Source organism: Mobula birostris, chromosome 2 (assembly GCF_030028105.1).
Source record: "Mobula birostris isolate sMobBir1 chromosome 2, sMobBir1.hap1, whole genome shotgun sequence".
In the NCBI taxonomy this organism is placed as follows: Eukaryota; Metazoa; Chordata; class Chondrichthyes; order Myliobatiformes; family Myliobatidae; genus Mobula; species Mobula birostris.
Window position 1 is genome coordinate 231,990,481 of NC_092371.1, and position 23,165 is coordinate 232,013,645.

At 42.7% G+C, this 23,165-nt stretch overlaps 1 protein-coding gene across 2 annotated transcripts in view; it reads left to right on the top strand.

Annotated features, from left to right (window-relative positions):
• The window catches only part of mcm9 (minichromosome maintenance 9 homologous recombination repair factor), a 63,936-nt gene that overhangs the window by 11,858 nt on the left and 28,913 nt on the right, over positions 1-23,165 (top strand). For both annotated transcript variants that reach the window (XM_072279223.1, XM_072279232.1), the window contains exons 4-6: positions 1,337-1,653; positions 8,009-8,090; positions 14,776-14,976. In XM_072279223.1, the coding sequence (XP_072135324.1) occupies positions 1,337-1,653; positions 8,009-8,090; positions 14,776-14,976 (600 nt within the window). The remainder of the gene's footprint in view (positions 1-1,336; positions 1,654-8,008; positions 8,091-14,775; positions 14,977-23,165) is intronic.

Consider the following 23,165-nt stretch of genomic DNA (forward strand, 5'->3'; position numbering starts at 1 on the left):
TCTATATGGATAGCTTCCAATCTCATGGCATCAACACTGATTTCTCTAACTTCCAGTAATTTCTCTCCCCTTCTGCTGTCTCTTTTTCCATTCCACGTACTGACTCCCCTCTTATCCCTTCACATCTCCATACCTGTCTATCACCTTCCTCTGTTCCTTCTCCTTCCCTTTCTCCTATGGTCCACTCACCTCTCCTATCAGATTCTTCCTTCTTCAGCCCTTCACCTCTTCCACCTATCATCTCCCAGCTTCTCATTTCATCCCCCTTCCCCCTCACCTGGTTTCACCTATCACCTTCCAGCCTGCAGTCCTCCCCCTCCCCTACCTTATCTGGCACCCTCCCCCTTCTTTCCAATTCTGATGAAGGGTCTCAGCCCAACACGTCAACTGATTATTCCTCTCCTTAGGTGCTGCCTGACCTGCTGAGTTACTGCAGCATTTACTGCCCTGGATTTTCATCATCTGCAGAATCTCATGTGTTTATAAGTTTTTTAAGTATATTCTGTTGGGCTATCAAAAATTGGCCCCAATTAGAAAGAGCGTATCTGAATAGAGTTTAATGCTTAGAAGTCCATTGTCATTCTATCCAGCTGTGAAACAGGTATTTTGATCCACTTGTGTAAGTTCTGACCCAGACGTTTGGAGTTCAGTTCCGGCACCATCCTGTAAGGAGTCTCTGTACGTCCTTGCCGTGGTATTTGTGGGTTTTCTCTGGGTGATCCCGTATCCTCCTGCAGTCCAAAGATGTACCGGATAGGTCAATTGGTAATTATAAATTGTCCCCTGATTAGGTTAGGGCTAAACAAACAAGCTAATAAATAATTAATTAAAAATAAAGCTGCTGTCTGCTATACTGGTACAGGCAATTATAAAGACCTTTGTAGAAAACTTCATTAATCTCTTTGGGTTATTTTCTCAAGTGGGCATTGTTTCCAGGGTCTCATTATCACGTGGTCTCATGGTGTCCCGTGCCTTAGCGAACCTGTTCTTTTTACCCCCCTGCTGGGGTATCACCTGTCCATCAAACATCAAACAGTTCAGGTTCAAAGCAACCAGTCTGTCAATATTCTGAATTGTGTTTCTTTTCTGTTAATCCCTCTCTCCTCTCTTATTAGCATTTTGAACATTTCTCCATTGTCTCTGTTATCTCCCTCATTAGCATCAATCGTCCGGTAACTTTGTTTGGCGTCACAGCATAAAAGTTCTTTCAGTGTTCAACAATAGAACACCATATGGTTTGTTGTATTGCACTTGTTGATATTTATCCTACAATCAGAAAACTAAGTTTTGAGTATGTGTTAACTAAATTGTGTATGCATGTTGCTATTTCTAATAGGACTGCCACTTTGCCCTGAATTGACAAGGGATCGTATTCCAAAGACTAGGGACGTAGGCCACTTTCTTTCGATTGTTGGCACAGTCATCCGCACTGGAATGGTGAAAGTGTTGGAATTTGAGCACGAATTCATGTGTAACAAGTGCAGACATGTCTTCACTGCAACTGCAGACTTTGAACAGTATTATACCTTCTGCCGCCCCAAATCCTGCCCTAATCCAGAAAGTTGTAACTCAACGAAATTTGCATGTCTTTCTGGCTCCTCATCATCTCCTTCAAGGTGTAAGGACTACCAAGAAATCAAAATTCAAGAACAGGTAATATAAAAACTCTACTTTAGAATTTATGGTAACATTAGAAGTCCTTTCCATTTTTATGTAACAAGCATTTAACAAAGCAGAAGACACTGCAGGCCAGGTAGCATCTGCGGAGAGGAGAGCAGGCCAGCTACTTCACAATGATGATCTTGCATCGGAACACTTTGTCAGGTTAAATATCCTTTAAATTCTGAAAATGGAACTGGTTACATGTACGATGAATGAAGCTTAGGCTGAGATTTTATTTATTTGTTGAAAAAAAGTGTGGAACAGCCCTTCTGGCCCTTCAAGTCATGCCGGCCAGCAATCCTCGGTTTAAACTTAGCCTGATCATGAAGCAATTTACAATGACTGGTTAACCTACTAACCAGTACGTCTTTGGACTGTGGGAGGAAACCGGAGCACCCGGAGGAAACCCACACGATCACGAAATAATGTACAAACTCCTTACAGGCACGGCATGAATTGAACCTGGGTTGCCTGTACTGTAAACTGTTGTGCTAACCACTACACTACCAATGTTTTACACTAGCATTTTTTTTGATTGAGTTTTCATGAAATTTAAATGGTACTTAAATGTTAGTTCCCCAGAATTTGGTAAGTGATGCATTCATTCCCAACTCAACTTTAATGCACATCTTATACAGGCAGCAATAGACCAGAGTAAATCTTTTTCCAGCTATGTGACCACATGGTGGCAGTGGTCAATTACCGATCTGTCAAGAAGAAATCCGGTTGATTAGGGATAAAACAATGATGTAATTAAGTAGGAGCACAACCCTCCCTGCCAGAAGAAAATCTTCAAGAAGCAGTGCTTTAGGAAGGTAGCGTTCATCATTACAGACCCTCACCATCCAGGATTAGCGATCTTCTGTTATCAGGGAGGAAGTACGGGAACCAGACGTCCCACACTTAATATTTTAAGAACAGCTTATTCCCCTCCACCATCGGATTTGTAAATGGTCTATGAAACTTTGAATTTGATTTTGTAACTTGTAGTAACTTTTAAGTCTTGCACTGTACTGGTGCCTTAAACAACAAATTTCATGGCATATCTCGGTGGTAATAAATCTGATTCTGAGCAAGAGTGATGTGAACCTGAACTGTAAAAGATAGCCAGGTTTTGAGTTGATATGGCTCATGTCTAGAAATAGACATCCAAGCTTGCTTAATGATAGGAGGAAGACTAGTGCCTTAGCCTGAGAGAAGACAAAATCTGATGCTCAGATGAGTAGTTTGCTTGAAAACCTGGCATTACCACTTGACACAAGCCTCAGGTTTATAAAATAATTATACACCTACTCAAAGAGAGTTTGTTTCTCTCTGTGTACAAGCCTATTTAAGTTATCCCACATAAACTGTCTTCGATGGGCTGGCAGATTTTCAGTTCATGTGTTTCCTGCCACAACTCAACATTAGAGTCCTTTGGGAATGTGATATTGAGAGCTTCCTGGTAGTAAGGCACTTTTGAAACAGAATCTGGGTGATTTTTCTTTTGCTAGTGTTATATTTATTTTAACTATACAGGAGACAATCTCAAGGTTCCCTTGTACAGTGCCTCGTAAAAATATTTAACCCCCGATCCTTTGCTCACATAAATGAGTATTACAATCAGAGATTTTTGATCAATTTAACTGAGATTTTTTAACTTGTGAATCACACGCTCCTTTGTTCACAGTAGAGCCACCAGGTTCAAAAATAGTTATTACCCCTCAACCATCAGGCTCTTGAACAAAAGGGGATAGTTGCACTCATTTAAGGACTCTGTTATATTGTTATTTCATGCTATTTATATCTGCATTTTGCACAGTTTGTTCAGTTTACAGTTCCTGATGTTTACAGTTTAAAGTTACTGATCTATAGATTTGCTAAGTATGCCCTCAGAAAAAGCTCAGGGTTGTACGTGGTGACACATATACACATATGTACTTTGATAATAAATTTTACTTCACAATTTGAGCCCCAAGAATGAGGAAAATTGTAAAGCATGAAAAACTAAAAATTCAAAACTGCAATGGTCAGCAGTTCAAAAGTATTCGTCCCCCTTTGCTAAGTACTTAGTTGAAACACCTCTCACAGCTATTACAGCCAGTAGTCTTATTGGTTAAGTCTCCATTAGCTTTGCACAACATGATGAAGTAAGATTTGCCCATTCCTCCGTGCAGAATTGCTTAAGCTGTGTCAGGTTAGTTGGGAAGTGGTGGTGGAACACAAACCTGAGATCTTGCCAGGGATGCTTGATGGGGTTAAGGTCAGGACTCTGACTGGGCCACTCAAGGATGGGTGCTTTCTTCATTTGAAGCCACTCCATGACTGCTCTGGCATTGTGCTTTGAGTGTTTGTCCTGCTGAAAGATGAGTTCCTCCCCAGTTTAAACTTTCTGGCAGAGGCTAGCAGGTTTTAATCCAGGATCTCTCTGTGTATAGCAGCAGTCATCTTCCAGTCAGTCCTGACCAGATTGCCATTTCCTGCTGTTGAACAGCATCCCCAGAGCATGAAGCTACCTCTACCATACTTAACAGTATGGCTGGTGCTGCCTGGCTGATGCTGAGTATTAGATCTATCATGTGCCACTTAGTGTTGAGGCCAAAAACTTCCACTTTTGTCTCATCCGAGCACATGACCTTCTTCAACATCTTTACGGTACCTTCTAAGTGATGCTTTGCAAAGTCTTTACAGGCAAGTATTTGTTTTCTCTTTCAACCAGGGCTTCTTCTTGACCAGTCTACTCTTGCATAAATGCCCTTATTGTGCGAGACTTTAGAGATTGTGGAACCATGAACTTCATCTCCAGTTGCAGCCATTGACTTCAGCTGACTCAGAGTGACTGCTGGCATCACAGTAGCCTCCCTTACAAAGTTCAAAGCAAATTTATTACCAAAGTACATGTAGGTCACCTTATGCAACCCTAAGATTCGTTGTCTTGTGCACGTACTCAATAAATCCATAGAATAATAACCATAACAGTATCAATGAAAGACTGCATCAACTTAGGCATTCAACAAACTGTAAATAAATAAATAAGCAATAAATATTGAGAAAATGAAATGAAGAGTCCTTGAGAGTAAGCCTGTAGGTTGTGGAAACATTTCAATGATGGGACAAGTGAAGTTGAGTGACGATATCCCCTTTAGTTTAAGAGCCTGATGCTTGATGGATAATAACTGTTCCTGAACTTGGTGGTGTGAGGTCTGAGCTTACTGCACCAGCTTCCTGATATCAGCAGGGGGAGGAGAGCATGTTCTGGGTGGTGGGGGTCCCCGATGATGGATGCTGCTTTCCTACGATAGTTTTTCATATAAATGTGCTCAATGGTTGGAAGGGCTTTTCTCATGGTCGACTGGGCTGTATCCACTACTTTTTGTAGGATTTTCTGTTCAAGGGTATTGTTTTTTCTGTACCAAGCTGTGATGCAACCAGTCAATTTTCTCTCCACCGCACATCTATAGAAATTTGTCAAAGTTTTAGATGTCATGTGCAATTCTTCAAGTGCCATTCCTCTCCGGTGACTAAGCTTGGAGGGCAGCCTGACTTAGGCAGTGTGGCTGTGGCTTCATTTTTTTTTCCGATTTTTTTTCATGTTGGACTCCAAGGTATGTTCAATGCCTTTGAGATGGACTTTTACCCTTCCCCAGATTTGTGCTTCTTTATAATCATTTCTCCGACTTGTCTTGAATGCTCGTTTGTCTTCATTTTGTTTTGGTCTGTTGAAAATCTGCCGTACTGTTGGACCTTGCAGAGAGAGGGGGGGTTTCATTCTCACAAACACAGGTGATCCTTCAGTTTTCTACCTCAATAAATTGGTGTGTTGCTAAGGTGTTGCACCTGAGGAAAATTAGCATAGTAGTTACAAAGGATATCAATACTTTTTCAACCTCACAATTTTGGATTTTAATTCTAGTAAATTGTTGACAGGCTTTAAGAATGTTTCTTTTGATTTGACATGATACACAATGTGTGCTCAAAATATCCTGCTTCAATATGTTTTGAATTTTGAAAATGAGATAGTAAAAGGTGAAAATAGTTGTTGTTTTTTCAAGGCACAGTATTTACCCACCTGCTGCCTGTGAGTTGATTTTTGGAGCATGGTTAATGTTAGGAGTGTAACCTGCAAGCATGAAGTGTTGCCTCATCTGGGAGGAGATACAAGAGCCTGAAGACCCACACCAAATATTTGAAGAACAGCTGGATTACTGAACAGTCCGTGAACCCCTGACCACTATGTTGTTATTTGTCTTTGTTGTGTAATTTTGGATACCATTGGCATACGTGCATGTGAAATTCCATCTACGTGTTTCAATGGACAGAAGTTCATGGACAAAACTCCCAAGTTTTCAGTATTCACAACAATCAACAAAATTCCTGCACTCAATTCCTGGGGCTATGTTGAGTTTTGAGAAAAATGGAAGCATGGAGAAAAAGCAAAGAGGGGGACAACAGCTATGTCACTTGGCCTTTTGAAACTGGCTGCAGCGAAATGCATTATCTTGTATCAGGTGCTGACAGCAGTTGCCCTGGTGAAAGCAGAACAGCATCTGCCAACAGTCGTTTCAATCTGCAAGCAATGTGTATCTCGTTTACCCATCAGAGTGAATAATCCTCACTGCACCATACAGAACCTAAACCAGGAACCAAGCAGAATATTTAATTCTATGCCAAATGTGCAAAAGTGAAAAAACTATCGAGACGTCAAGTCAAAGTAAATTTATTATCAAAGTACATACACGATCTTTCAGATTCATTTTCTTGCAGGCATTTACAAGAAAATAAAGAAATACAATGGAACTTATTAAAAAATACGTAAGCAAAACCTGACAAACAACCAGTGTGCAAAAGAAGGCAAATTGTGCAAATAGATTAAATAGTACTGAAAACATGAGTTGTTGAATCTTTGAAAGGGAGTCTGTAGGTTGTGGAATCAGTTCAGAGTTGAGGTGAATGAAGTTATCCACACTGGTTCAGGAGTCTGATGGTTGTCGGAGGAGAAGATGGCGGCGCGACACAGCTTGCGCGGCCACTCCGGTGAATGATATCTGTAATCTGTCAAGTAGGGTGCCGTGCACAATCCTGATTTGATGGAGACAGACGTGAGAGACCAGAGGAACATCTGGAGAAACTTCTGAAATGCCTTTTTCACTGCCGCTGCTACTGTGTGATCCAGAATCTCCGGAGGGGAAGGCCCCAAAGTCTTCAGCTTTGCTTGTTGCTTGGCGGCCAGGACGGGGTTGAAGCGCTCGGCAAAGGTGGTGCTCGGTGCTTGGCGTCGAAGGGCTGGTCAGAGGCTCAAAGTTTTCAGACGGACTCAGAGTCGGCTGTGGTTGGGTGCTTCCAATGCATCGACAGTTGTCGGTGCCTGGAGTTTTATGGCAGAAAGAGTTTCTCCCTTCTGCTGCCTGCTAACGGTGACTATCTGGAGTCGATCAGAACTTTCAGACATTTTTTTACCGTTCCCATGGTCTGCTCCTTATCAAATTATGGTATTGCTTTGCACTGCTATAACAATATGTTATAATTATATGGTCTTGTCAGTGTTAGTCTTTGGTTTGTCCTGTTTTTTTTTTGTGATATCACTCTGGAGGAACATTGTATCATTTCTTAATGCATGTATGCATTTCTAAATGACAATAAATGAGGACTGAGTGTCCTCATAATCTAATCTAATCTAATAACTGTTCCTGAACCTGGTGGTGTGGATCTCAGGCTCCTGTCTCAGTGGTAGCAGCAGAAAGAGAGCATGGCCTGGATGGTGGAGGTCCGTGATGATGGATGCTGTCCTCTTGTGGCTGGGCTCCTTGTAGAGGAGCTCAATAGTGATGAAGGTTTTGCCTCTGATGGATGGGCTATATCCAGCACTTTCTGTAGATTTTTCCATTCCTGGGCGTTTTTGTTTCCATACCAGGTTGCAGAAGGAAGAAGTGCATTTAAAAAAAGGATCAGAAACAGAGGGGGAACAAAAAAGATTTTAATTGTGGAGACTTCCAACAATAATTAAAATGGAACAGAATGGTCTCCACACTTGTAATGGTTCATTTTTGATAATAGTGATTTTTTTTAATAATTAAGACCTGTTGCATGTTTTTTAAAAAAGATCACTTTATCTTGAATGGCAAATGCTTTGTACTTTCTGATTTGAGAAAATACCCATTAGAAATAGACCACTAACTCATGCATTAGTGCTGTCAGCCATTGTTTTAATGAAGCAGTGGTGAAGTAGTTGGAGCTGTTGGCTCACGGCTCCAGTGATCTGGGTTTGATCCTGACCTCTGGCTATGTCACTGTGGACTTTGCAAGATTAGACCAGCATTCAAAAGATATCTGCATTATTCTTTACATATCCATCCTGTTTCACTAACAGGTCCAGAGGCTGTCAGTGGGAAGCATACCTCGATCGTTGTTGGTTGTACTGGAAGATGATTTGGTGGACACCTGCAAATCAGGTACAAGTTCCTAATTAAGTTGTGAGAATGGCTGGCATAGGTAAGCTGAACGCAGAACCGTTCAGCACAGTAAGGCCTTTTGGCCCATGATGTTGTGTTGACCTTTCAACCCCCTCCAAGGTCAATCTAACCCTTCCCGCCCACACAGCCTTCCATTTTTCTTTCACCCATGAGCCCATCTGTCTCTTAATGACCCTAATGTACCTGCCTCTACTAGCCCTCTGGCAGTGCATTCCATGCACCCTCCATTCTCTGTGTAAAAGCCTACTCTGACATTCCCCCCCCCAATATTTTCCTCCAATCACCTTAAAATTATGCCCTCTTGTATTAGCTATTTCCACCCTGGGAAAAAGGTTCAAGTTGTCTACTCTATCTATGCCTCTTATCATCTTATACACCCCTATCAAGTCACCTCTCATCCTTCTTCGCTCTAGAGCAGGGGTTCTCAATCTGGGGTCCATGGACCCTTGCTTAATGGTAAGCACAAAATAATCTGCAGATGCTGGGGTCAAAGCAAGACTCACAACACGCTGGAGGAACTCAGCAGGTCGGGCAGCATCCGTGGAAACGATCAGTCGACGTTTCAGGCCGGAACCCTTCGTCAGGACTGAAGAGGGAAGGGGCAGAGGCCCTATAAAGAAGGTGGAGGGAGGGTGGGAAGGAGAAGGCTGGTAGGTTCCAGGTGAAAAACCAGTAAAAGGGCGGGGGAGGGGAAGCGGGGGGTGATAGGCAGGAAAGGTGAAGAAGGAATAGGGGAAAACACAATGGGTAGTAGAAGGAGGCGGAACCATGAGGGAGATGATAGGCAGCTGGAGGAGGGGGCACAGTGACATAGGGATAGGGGAAGGGAGGGGGAGGGAATTATCAGAAGTTGGAGAATTCTATGTTCATACCAAGGGGCTGCAGACTACCTAGACGGTATATGAGGTGTTGCTCCTCCAACCTGAGTTTAGCCTCATCATGGCAGTAGAGGAGGCCATGTATGGACATATCTGAATGGGAGTGGGAAGCAGAGCTGAAGTGGGAGGCTACCGGGAGATCCTGTCTGTTTTGGCAGACGGAGCGGAGGTGCTCGATGAAGCAGTCCCCCAATCTGCGTTGGGTTTCACAGATGTAGAGGAGTCCGCACCAGGAGAACCGGATGCAATAGATGACCCCAACAGACTCAGAAGTGAAGTGTTGCCTCACCTGGAAGGACTGTTTGGGGCCCTGAATGGTGGCAAGAGAGGAGGTGTAGGGACAGGTGTAGTACTTGTGCTTACAGGGATAAGTGCCGGTTGGGAGATCCGTGGGGAGGGACATGTGGACCAGGGAGTCACGGAGGGACCGATCCCTGCAGAAAGCGGAGAGGGGTGGACAAAATTCTGTTATCTTTCAAAGACTATCTACATCCTCCTCAAATATTCCCAATGATCCCAATACTCCTAATACCACCCTCCAGTGCAGAGAATTCAAGAAGTTCACCATCCTCTGTGAAGAGAAGTTCCTGTGCACCTCTGGATTAAATTATCGTGTAGGTTGTCTCTTCATCTTCTCTCATTCTAATAGTAGAAATATCTTGACATCTCAAGGTAGCAGGGAGGAAGAAGCTGTTCCTTAAACAGTGAGTGTGTGTCCTTGGGCTCTTGTACCACCTCAGTGATGGTAGTAATGAGAAGAGGGCATGTCCGGAAGGTGAAGGTCCTTAATGATGGATGCTATCTTCTTGAGGCATGGCCTATTGAAGATGTCCTTGATGGTGGGGATGCTTGTGCCCAAGACAGAGATGGTTCAGTTTACAACCCTCTGCAGCTCTTTCCGACTGGCAACTCCCCATTAAGCTCCGTGTGTTTAATTTTTGCCAACTTGCCTGATAAATCTATGCCATGGACTCAGTTCAGATTTTCTCATTTCAACATGTTCTCTCGGCTATTTTCACATCATTGGTGCTTCACCCTCTGCAATAAATCTTAACCAGAAGACCAAGACCTGATCCTTGGAGCAATCCTTTAGAATCTGGCTCAGGTTTATGGTCACTGATTTGTATGCTATGGAGTCAAGTTTATCGTCATTTTACTATATACGTGTACACCACCAAAGTTTCTCCAAGCCAGGGTGCAAAACACAGTGGTACACATAACACACAATAACTTAGGACAGTAAAAATTAAATCTACAGATGGATTATGCATAGATAAACAAAGTAAAGTGCATAAATTAAATATTGTAGGGTACAGTACAAATTATCTGGTGATACTTCAGATGCAATGTGGCAGGGAGTTCAGAAGCCTAATGGCCTGAGGGAAGAAACTGTTTCTCATTCTGACGATTCTTGTCTTTGTACATTGCTGTCTCCTGCCTGATAGTAGAATGTCAAAGAGGATGCTGGATGGATGGGTGGGATGCTTGATAATACTAAGGGTTCTGAGTATGCAGTGCTTCTGATAAAAGTCCTTGATGGATGGTGAGGAAACCCTGGCAATCTTCTCGACCATTCTCACAGCCCTTGTAGGGACTCCCAGCTCGATGCTCTGCTGCTCCTATACCAGATACCATGTAAGGATGCTCTCAATGGTGCTCCTGTAAAATACAGTTAAAATGTGGAGGTGGTGGGGAGGAAACCTCACTTGCTTCAATCTTCTCAGGACATGGAGGCATGCTGTGTCTTCTTATTCAGGGAGATAGTATTGAGGGACCAGGTGAGGTTCTCCGTGATGTGAACTCCCAAGGAGCCATGTATGTGCAGAGAGGGATGGTTCCTCTGCACCTTTGTTGTATCCAAGACATCTTCAAGGAGTGGTGCGTCAGAAAGGCGATGTCCATTATTACGGACCCCCATCACTCTCCTTCTCATGGTTACCGTCAGAAAGGAGGTACAGAAGCCTGAAGGCACACACTTAGTGATTCAGTAACAGCCCCTTCTCATCTAAAATCCAATTCATAGATGAACATTGAACTCATGAACGCTGCCTCACTTTTTTAATATATTATTTCAGATTTTGCACTATTTTAATTCAACCACCTAAGGTATTTACCATAATTAATTTGATGTCAACAAAATAGAGAGAGTACAGAGAAGATTTACTAGAATGTTGCCTGGGTTTCATCTCCTTAGTTACAGAGAAAGGTTGAACAAGTTGGGTCTTTATTCCTTGAAGCGTAGAAGGTTGAGGGGGGACTTGATAGAGGTATTTAAAATTATGAAGGGGACAGATAGAGTTGACGTGGATAGGCTTTTTCCATTGAGAGTGGGAGAGATTCAAACAAGAGGATGTGAGTTGAGAGTTAAAAGAAAAAAGTTTAGGGGTAACAAGAGGGGAAACTTCTTTACTCAGAGAGTCGTAGCTGTGTGGAATGAGCTTCCAGCAGAAGTGGTTGAGGCAGGTTCGATGTTGTCATTTAAAGTTAAATTGGGCAAGTATATGGACAGGAAAGGAATGGAGGGTTATGGGCTGAGTGCAGGTCGGTGGGACTAGGTGAGAGTAAGAGTTCGGCACAGACTAGAAAGACCGAGGTGGCCTATAATTGTTATATGGTTATATGGTTTAATTTACTTCTTTTTCTATATTATCATGTATCGCATTGTATTGCTGCTGCTAAGTTAACAAATGTCACGACATATGCTGGTGATATTAATTCTGATTCTGAAGTCCACAGTCATTTCCTTGGTCTTCTCCACATTCAGACTGGGTTTGTTGTTCTCATCACCAGTCCACCAGCCGCTCCACTTCCTCTCTGTACTTGGACTCATCGTCGTTGTTGATGAGGCCAACCACTGTTGCGTCATCTGCAAACTTGATGATACGGTTTGAGATGAATTCTGCGACACAGTCCTGTGTCAGCGGTGTGAACAGTAGCGGTCTGAGCATACAGCAGTATAGTACAAAGATAGTATAAAGTATAAATAACTTCAATCCATTAGTTACATTCCTCCAGCCTGAAAAAGACCTTATCATTCTGACCGGTTATCGCATTGAGGACAATCTTTAGTCCATGCTGATTCATTTTCCCCAATACCTCGGGCAAACGTGTAATTCTTGTAAAAGCACAAGGCATTTGAATCTAATCACTGATTCCAACCAGTCAGAAAGCAGAGTAGGGTAGAAACATCTGAGAAACAGGTTTCTGTTATAGCTCTTTGTTCACTCATTCCACAAATATTTGTGAAGTTGCGCAGGTTGACTCTGTGGTTAAGAAGGCATACGGTGTACTGGCCTTCATAAATCGTAGAATTGAACTTAGGAGCCGAGAGGTAATGTTGCAACTATATAGGACCCTGGTCAGACTCTACTTGGAGTACTGTGCTCAGTTCTGGTCGCCTCATTACAGGAAGGGTGTGGAAGCCATAGAAAGGGTGCAGAGGAGATTTACAAGGATGTTGCCTGGATTGGGGAGCATGCCTTATGAAAACAGGTTGAGTGAACTCGGCCTTTTCTCCTTGGAGTGACGAAGGATGAGAGGTGACCTGATAGAGGTGTACAAGATGATGACAGGCATTGATCATGTGGATAGTCAGATAGTCTGAAAGATAATGATATAGTCATAGTCATACTTTATTGATCCCGAGGGAAATTCGGTTTCGTTACAGTTGCACCAACCAAGAACAGGGTATAAATATAGCAATATAAACCATAAATAATTAAATAATAATATGTAAATTATGCCAGGAAATAAGTCCAGGACCAGCCTATTGGCTCAGGGTGTCTGACCCTCCAAGGGAGGAGTTGTAAAGTTTGATGGCCACAGGCAGGAATGACTTCCTATGACACTCTGTGTTGCATCTCGGTGGAATGAGTCTCTGGCTGAATGTACTCCTGTGCCCAACCAGTCCATTATGTAGTGGATGGGAGACATTGTCCAAGATGGCATGCAACTTGGACAGCATCCTCTTTTCAGATACCACCGTGAGAGAGTCCAGTTCTATCCCCACAACATCACTGGCCTTATGAATGAGATATGAATAGTTTAAGGCAGTGAATACTGGAACAACATATTATAATTACAAGGATGTTGCCAGGAATGGAAGACTTGAGTTATAAAGGAAGGTTGAATAGGTTAGGACTTTATTCGTTGGTACATAGAAGATTGAGAGGAGATTTGATAGAATTATACAAAATTGAGGGATATAAATAGGATAAATGCAATAGACTTTTTCCACTGAGGTTGGGTAGGCCATGACTAGAGGTCATGTGAAAAGTTTAAGGGGAACATGAGGAGAAACCTCTTCAATCAGAGCGTTGTGAGAGTGTAGAGCGAGCAGCCAGTGCAAGTCGTCAATTTCAATGTTTAAGGGAAGTTTGGTTGGGTATGAAGGGCTGTGATCCCGGACCATGGAATTGGCAGTTTAAATGGTTCAGCACAGACTAGATGGATCAAAGGGCCGGTTTCTTTGGTGTACTTTTCTATCACTCTTCAGGCAGATGGGGCTCGTCAGCCATGGTTGGCAGCTCATCTAGGAGAAGGAAAACTGATCTCAAACCTCCGCTGGCTTGTGGCTATACCCGCTCATGGGGAAGGCTTCAGGAGTAAACCCCGAGGGTAAAAATGCAGAGCTGGAGTCCCTAAGGCAGTCCTACATTGAGTTCAACGTTGACTGGCAACTCCTAAAATGCTGCTGGTGCCAAACTGTATCGGTTTCAGCTGTTCCCTTGGGTTAATAAGATACATGGAAAAGGGGAAGCTTGCTACATGGGCAACGGCTTTCTGTCCATATCGTTCTGCCTAGGCTTGCGTATCTAGACAGCCAGGACACCTTATTAATAAGGTTGCAAACCTGTTGCTGAATTTTATATACTTTGTTGTGAGTGCACTGTGTAGGAAGTTAGGGATTTTCTGTTTGGAGCAAATGAGGTGTTTAAGAGGCAAAGATAGAATGGACAGCCAGTGCCTTTTTCTGAGGGTTGGAATGGCTAGTACAAAAGGACATAATTTTGAGGTGATTGGAGGAATGTATAGGAGGGATGTCAGAAGTAAATCTGTTATTCAGAGAGTATTAAGGTATGGAGCGCACTGCCAAGAGTGATGGTTAAACAGATATTTAGGGACATTTAAGATAGGTACATTTGAAAAGAAAAATGGCGGGCTGTGTGGGAGGGAAAGGGTAGATTGATTTTTGCAGTGGATTTAAATGTTAGCACAATGTCATGGGCCAAAGGGCCTGTACTATGTTATACTGTAATGTGGTAAAAAATATATCTTGTAAATGTTCTTTGCTGAACAGGTGATTCCATTCGCTTACCTCTTGTAACCTTTAGTGTCACATTTAGAATCTGTGCGGCCAGTGGAATCAGTTTTAAAATTTTCACGGTAAAAGATTAAACAAATCTAAACAGATTTTATTTCTCTGTTTTAATGGTTGTCAGATAGTGTTAACCACATACAGGCCAGCACACGCAAGACTTTGGCGATGTTGGACTGGCAGATTTGCTGGATTTTTGGATGTTAGTCTAATTAACACTTTAAAATGATTTTGGTCCACTTTTTTTTAACATCACTATGTAATGTCTAACCCAACTTTCTCATCAATCTGGTGAGTTTCAAAAGAGCCTGGGTGCCCTTCATGGAAGCACAGGAGACAAGGCTGTCATAAGTCAGAGACCAAATGTGATTTCTGAAGTAGTGGATAGTGGATTATTGGAGTTTTGCTGAAATCTCAAATGGTTTGCTTACTACATGCTTAGAAGTAATAAGTGTTTTTTTAATTATAGGTGATGATGTTACTATTTATGGTGTGGTTATGCAGAGGTGGAGGCCTCTGTCTCAAGACTCCCGCTGTGACCTAGAACTTGTCCTGAAAGCCAATAATCTTGAAGTGAACAATGAACAGCCGATGGGAGTTGTTATTGATGATGATGTCCAGAAAGAGTTTGAAGACTTCTGGGAGAATTACAAAGATGATCCTCTAGCAGGTGCAGATGTGCATAGAGCTAAGCAATTCCTTTTGGTAGATTCTTAAGGTCTTCCATTGTGCGGTGGTATAATCCAACATGAATTGTTGACAAATTTTAACTAAACTTTTCTAAGCTGCATCATATTGAACGTATTGGTTCAATCCTTCACGGAGAGCATTCTCCCGTCAGCCATTACTATCTGGGTTGGTGTAGCATCCTTTCACAAGATACAAAAACTACAGTGAACTGTCAGGTCAGCAGAGAAGGTCATTTGCTGCAGTCTGCCATCTCTGCAGAACTTGCATGTGCACAGGACAATGAAGACCATAAGACATAGGAGCAGAATTAGGCTATCTGGCCCATCGAGTCTGTTCCACCATTCAATCATGGCTGATTCTTTTTTCCTATCTCCTCCTCAACCCCAGTACCCGGCCTTCTCCCCGTAACCTTTGATGCCATGTCCAATCAAGAACCTATCAATCTCTGCCTTAAATACACCCAACGACCTGGCCTCCGCAGCTGCACGTGGCAACAAATTCCACAAATTCACCACCCTTTGGCTGAAGAAATTTCTCCGCATCTCTGTTTTGAAAGGGCGCCCCTCTATCCTAAGGCTGTACCCTCTTGTCCTAGACTCTCCCACCATGGGAAACATTCTTTCCCCATCTACTCTGTCTAGGTCTTTCAATATTCGAAAAGTTTCAATGAGGTCCCCCCTCATCCTTCTGAATTCTAGCGAGTACGGACCCAGAGCCATCAAACGTTCCTCGTATGATAGAAACGTATGAAATAGAAACATAGAAAACCTAAAGCACAATACAGGCCCTTCGGCCCGCAAATTTGTGCCGAACATGTCCCTACCTAGGCTTACCCATAGCCTTCTATTTGTCTAAGCTCCATGTACCTATCCAAAAGTCTCTTAAAAGACCCTGTCGTATCTGCCTCCACCACCGTTGCTGGCAGCCCATTCCATGCACTCACCACTCTCTGCGTAACAAAAAAACTAACTAACTTATCCCTGACAGTATGTCCTGGAATCACCCATCTGAACCTTCTCTGGATCCTCTTCAATGCCAGCACATCTTTTCTAAGATGAGGGGCCCAAAACTGTTCACAATACTCAAGGTGAGGCCTCACCAGTGCCTTATAAAAACTCGGTATCACATCCCTGCTCTTGTATATGAAATGGGGCAGAAAAACATTGTGGACGCTACTCACAAAAATGTCATGCCATCTTAAAAGCTTCTTTCCCAGGCAATTAATCTGATCAATCATTCTTGTTAACACCCCCCGCAGCCCCCTCTATTACTTGCACCACTGCACTGCAAATACTTTGTTACTTTATAACACTGTTTATGTTGTAAATACGAGCTGGTATTTATGAACTATGTACACTTTATTCCATAACCATATCCTCTAACTTATTTTATATAGTTCTTTATTCTTCATAATTGTTGAATATTGTTGTTTGTTGCATGTCGTGTCCTGACCAACGCACCACATCAAATCCCTAATGCATGTAAATGTATGCGGCGATTTTTCATTTCCTTACAATGTTGAAAGAGGCCGTTTTGACGCATTGAATTTATGCAGATACACAGAGCAATCATGTTCCTCACTGATTCTCCCTGTGACCTTTTCCCCCCACTTTGCCATGAACTCTACCACCTGCCCACACCTTGATGCTTGTAGTGAATTAGCCCACCGACCAGAATATCTTTGGGATAAGGGAGGAAAATGGAACAATTATCAAAACCACAAGAACATAGAATATTACAGCACAGTACAGGCCCTTCAGCCCATGATAACATATTGACCTTTGACCTACTTTAAGATCAATCTGACACTTCCTTCCCCCATAGTCGTCCATTTTTCTATCATGCATGTCCCTAAGAGTATCGTAAATGCCCCTTATTCCTCTACCACCGCCCCTGGCAGGACATTCCATGTACCCACCTCTCCCTGTGGGGGGGAAGGGAGAAAACACCCACCTCTGACATCACCCCCCCCCCCCGCATATACTTTTCTCCATTCACCTTAAATTCTGCCCCATTGTATTAGCCATTTCTGCCTCGGGAAAAAGTCTCTGGCTCCTCTCGGTCAATGCCTCTTATCATCTTGTACACCAGTATCAAGTCAACTCTCAGGATCACAGAGAATGAGAACACGCTCCACAGATCGTGCTGGAGGTTAGGGTTGCTGGACCTGTGGACCAGTGACCTGCACCCATACCACCTTTTTTCACAGTGGTGGATAATGCTTGTAAAAGCATTCATTTTTATGCCTGAATTTTCACCGCATTAACACAGCACGGTCTCAGTAAACCGTCATCTGTCTTAGTTGGTTAAAGCTTTTCGTTCATTGATGCTCATTCTCAGTAAACAGAAAACCCTACACAAAGTAGTGGATACGGCCCAGTACACCATGGCTAAAGCTCTCCTCGCCATTGAGCACATCTACATGGAGTGCTGTTGCAGGAAAGCAGCACTTATCATCAGGGACCCCTACCACCCAGGTCATGCTCTCTTCTCGCTGCTGTCATTAGGAAGAAAGTACAGGAGCATCAGGACTCACTACCAGGTTCAGGAACAGTTATTACCCTTCAACCATCAGGCTCCATTTGCTTAGGGCTTCACTTGCCCTGTTACTGAACTGTTACCACAACATATCCACTTTCTTTCTAGGGCTCTTCATCTCATGTTCTCAATAATTAGATTAGATTAGATTATGAGGACATGCAGTCCTCTTTTATTGTCATTTAGTAATGCATGCATTAAGAAATGATACAATATTCCTCCAGTGTGATATCACAGAAGCACAAGACAGACCAAGACTGAAAAGCTAACAAAAACCACATAATTATAACATATAGTTACAACAGTGCAACAATACCATAACTTGATGAAGAACAGGCCATGGCACAGTAAAAAGTTCAAAGTCTCTTGAAAGTCCCGCATCTTACGCATACGGGGGAAGGAAGAAAACTCTCCCTGCCATGCCCGAACACCGTCCGACTCTGAGTCGTTAGAAAACTGTGAGCTCCGATCAGCCCTCCGACACCAAGTAACGAGCACCATCTCTGCCGAACGCTTTGACCCCAGCCTCGGTAGCCAGCAGCAGGCAAAGCCGGGGATTTTGGGGCCTTCCCTCCGGAGATTCTTGATCGCACACTAGCAGCGGCAGTGAACCGAGCATTTCAGAAATTTCTCCAGATGTTCCCCTATGCTTCTCATGTCTGTCTCCATCAAATCAGAATTGTCCACAGCATCCTACTTACAAATACGATATCACTTCACCGGAGGGCTGTGTGCGCTGCGTCGTGCCGCCATTTTCTCCTCCCGCCTATTGCTTAGTTATTTCTTCTTCATCGTCTTCGACCTCCACCATGGTTGTTTGTCCGTCCTGTTGGGTGCGTCTTTCATTGATTATATGGTTTTTGGATTTACTAAGTATGTTTACAAGAAAATTAATCTCAGTGTGACATATATGACATGTATGTATATGGTGACATAGACAGTGCCTATATAAAGTATTCTTTTCCCCCCACCTTGGGAGTTTTCATGTTTTATTGTTTTACAATATTGAATCACAGTGGATTTAACTGGGCTTCTTTTGGCACTGATCAACAGAAAAAGTCTTTTATGTCAAAGTAGAAACAGATCTCCACAAAGTGATCTAAATTAATTACAAATATAAAACACAAAGTAATTGATTGTATAAGTATACATCTCCTTTAATATGACACACCAAATCATCAGTGGTGCAGCCAACTGGTTTTAGGAGTCACATAATTAGTTAAATGGAGATCACCTGTGTGCAGTCAAGGTGTTTCAAGTGATGGTAGTAAAAATACACCTGTATCTGGAAGGTCCAGCTGCTGGTGAGTCAGTATCCTGGCAAAAACTACACCATGAAGACAAAAGAACACTCCAAGGCTCTGTGCAAAGGTCACAAGTCAGGAGATGGTTACAGTAAAATTTCCAAGTCACTAAATGTCCCTTGGAGTACAGTTAAGACAATCGTCAAGAAATGGAAAGAATATGGCACAGCTGTAAATCTGCCAAGAGCAGGCCATCCTCAAAAACTGACCGAGCGTGCAAGAACGGGACTAGTAAAGGAGGTCACCAAGAGACCTCTGACACCTCTGGAGGAGAAACAAGCTTCAGTGGCAGAGATGGGAGAGACTGTGCATACAACAACTGTTGCCTGGTTCTTCACCAGTCACAGCTGTATGGGGGAGTGATGGAGAGGAAGCCACTACTGGGGGTGGGGGGGAAATCACATGAAATCTTGGCTAGAGTTTGCCAGAAGGCATATGGAAGACTCTGAAGTCAGCTGGAAGATGGTACTATGGTCTGATGAAACCAAAATTGAGCTATTTGGCCATCAGACTAGATGCTGTTTGGCGTAAGCCAAACACCACACATTATCCTTACTGTGAAGCATCATGCTGTGGGGATGCTTCACTGCAGCAGGCCATGGAAGGCTTGTGAATGTAGAGGGTAAACTGAATGCAGCAAAATACAAGGAAATCATGAAGGAAAACCTGACGCAGTCTGCAAAAGAACTGTGACTTGGGAGAAGATTTGTTTTCCAGCAAGACAATGATCTCAAGCATGAAGCCAAGGCTGCCCAGGAAGGCTTTAAAGCAACAAAGTTAATGTCCTAGAGTGGCCAAGTTGGAGTCCAGACCTCAATCCAAATGGGAATTTGTGGCAGGACTTGTAAAGGCTATTCTCTCACGATCCCCATGCAATCTGACAGAGCTTGAGCAGTTTTGTAAAGAAGAATGGGGAAAAATTGTAATGTCCAGATGTGCAAAGCTGATCGAGACCTACCACACAGACTTAAGGCTGTAATTGCTGCCAAAGATACACCTAATAATAACTGACTTCAGGGAGTTGATTAATTATGCAATCAATTATACTTTATTGTCACCAAACAATTGATACTAGAATGTACAATCATCACAGCGATATTTGATACTGTGCTTCCCGCTCCCTGGATTACAAATATCAAATATTAAAAATAGTGAAAAATTAGTAAATATAAAAATTTAAATTATAAATCGTAAATAGAAAATAGAAAAATGGAAAGTAAGGTAGTGCAAAAAAACCGAGAGGCAGGACCGGATATTTGGAGGGTTCGGCCCAGATCCGCGTCAGGATCCGTTCAGCAGTCTTATCACAGTTGGAAAGAAGCTGTTCCCAAAACTGGCCGTACGCGTTTTCAAGCTCCTGAGCCTTCTCCCGGAGGGAAGAGGGACAAAAAGTGTGTTGGCTGGGTGGGTCGTGTCCTTGATTATCCTGGTAGCACTGCTCCGACAGCGTGCGGTGTAAAGTGAGTCCAGGGACGGAAGATTGGCTTGTGTGATGTGCTGCACCGTGTTCTCGATCTTCTGCAGCTTCTTGCTGTTTTGGACAGGACAACTTCCATACCAGGTTGTGATGCACCCTAGAAGAATGCTTTCTATGGTGCATCTGTAAAAATTAGTGAGGGTTTTAGGGGACAGACTGTGTTTAATAATTGTAATCTACTTAGACCAATTTGTAGAAATTTGCTTTCACTTTGACATGAAAGAATTTTTTCTGTTGATCAGTGTCAAATAAAGCCATATTAAAACACTGTGGTTTGAAGTTGTAAAACAATAAAGCATGAAAGCTTTGGGGGTGGGGAGTGATTACTTTATATAGGTGTTGTATGTACTTCACTATTGCTTGTATTGCTTGGTGGGTGAAGACTGCTGATGCTTTTTTGCAGAAGAGGGTAGTAGTGGGGGAGGGTCATTACTTTGCTGCAGCTTGTGCGTGGGAGAGGGAGTATGGGGAGCTTGTCCGTGGGAGGGGGAGTACGGGGAGCTCGTGCGTGGGAGGGGGAGTACGGGGAACTTTGGGGTTCTAATGTTTTTACTGTCATTCATTCTTTGGGGCACTTCTGTTTTCATGGATGTCTGTGAAGAGAAAGAATTTCAGGATGTATATTGTATATATTCCTCTGATAGTAAATTGAACTATTGATAATAAACTTACTTTGAAATTTGAAATATGACAGGACTGATGCTGATGATTTAATGTCAGAATGTGGATAGAGAACTATTTAACTTTTCCCAAATACCTCTGTTAAAAGTTGTGTTAAAAGGTAGACTGAACCTTTGCGGAGTTGTAGATGAATTTGAGACCCATGTGAAGTTTTCCCTTGCACACAGAATTAGGATGTAGCGAAGAGCAAATCAGTTATTTTCAGCGTTGCCATCATTTAAGATGGTATCTGTACGCAGCAGTTTTATTTTCTTGTCCTGTCCCAAAATTCAAAAGTTAAAAGCAAATTTATTATCAATGAACGTGTATGTCACCATATACAATCCTGAGATTCATTTTCTTGTGGGCATACTCAATAAATCCAATCACTGTAATAAAATTAATGAAAGATTGCACCAACAGGGCAGACAATCAGTGTGCAAAAGATGACAAGCTGTGTGAATACAGTAAGAATAAACATAAATAATAAATATTGAGGACATGATATTAAAAAAATGGCATGAGAGGGTAACTGGCCAAAGTTGACTGGAAAGGGACACTGGCAGGAAGGACAGCAGAGCAGCAAAGGCTGGAGTTTCTACGCAAAATGAGGGAAGTGCAAGACAGGTATATTCCAGGCAGGGTAGACAAAGGAGATGCAGTTGATGTGGTATATTTGGATTTTCAGAAGACCTTTGACAAGGTGCCGCACATGAGGCTGCTTATCAAGGTAAGAGCCCATGGAATTACAGGAAATTACTAGCATGGGTGGAACATTGGCTGATCGGCAGAAAACAGTGGGAATAAAGGGGTCCTATTCTGGCTGGCTGCCAGTTATCAGTGGAGTTCCACAGGGGTCAGTGTTGGGACCATTGCTTTTTATGATGTATGTCAATGATTTGGATTATGGGATTAATGGATTTGTGGCTAAGTTTGCCAATGATACAAAGATAGGTGGAGGAGCGGGTAGTGTTGAGGAATCAGAGAGCCTACAGAGAGACTTAGATAGTTTAGGGGAATGGGCAACGAAGTGGCAAATGAAATACAATGTTGGAAAGTGTATGGTCATGCACTTTGATGGAAGAAATAAACAGGCAGACTATTATTTAGATGGGGAGAGAATTCAAAATACAGAGATGCAAGGGGACTTGGAAGTTGTGCAGGATACCCTAAAAGTTAACCTCCAGATTGAGTCAGTGGTGAAGAAGGTGAATGCAATGTTGGCATTCATTTCTGGAGGTATAGAATACAAGAGCAAGGATGTGATGTTGAGGGTCTATAAGGTATTCGTGAGACCACACGGAGTATTTTGTGCAGTTTTGGGCTCCCTATTATAGAAAGGATATACTGACATTGGAAAGCGTTCAGAGAAGAGTCACGAGAATGATTCCAGGAATGAAAGGGTTACCATATGAGGAATGTCTGGCAGCTCTTGGGCTATATTCCCTGGAGTTCAGGAGAATGAGGGGGGATCTCATAAAAACATTTCAAATGTTAAAAGGCCTGAACAGATTAGATATGACAAAGTTATTTCCCATGGTAAGGCAGTTTAGGGCACGACTTCAGAATTGAAGGACATCCATTTAGGACAGAGATGCAGAGAAATTACTCTAGTCAGAGGGTGGTAAACCTGTGGAATTTGTTGCCATGAGCAGCTGTGGAGGCCAAGTCATTGGGTGTATTTAAGGCAGAGATTGATAGGTTCTTGATTAGCCAGGGCATCAAAGAGTATGGGGAGAAGGCGGGACAGTGAGGATGACTGGAAGAATTGGATCAGTCCATGATTGAATAGCGCAGCAGACTCGATGGACTGTATGGCCTACTTCAGCCCCCTATATCTTATGGTCTTATGATATGAAGAGTCCTTGAAGGTGAGTCCATAGGTTGCTGGACCATTTTAGTGATTGGGCAAGTGAAGTTGAGTGATGTTATCCCCTCTGGTTCAAGAGCCTGATGGTTGAGGGGTAATAACTGTTCCTGAATCTGGTGGTGTAAACCCTGAGGCTCCTGTACAGTGTAATTTCTTGCCAGCAGTTCATGGGGAGACTGATTCTGGGAGCTAGTAGAGCCTGTGCTGGTTCTGATAAATCGGTTTACAGTGGATTATAAATTTGCCTGTGTGGATTTTTGATGACAAGTAATGGAGGCAATTTTTTTCTTTCATCATAGTAAGTCATTCTTTTTTTTTTA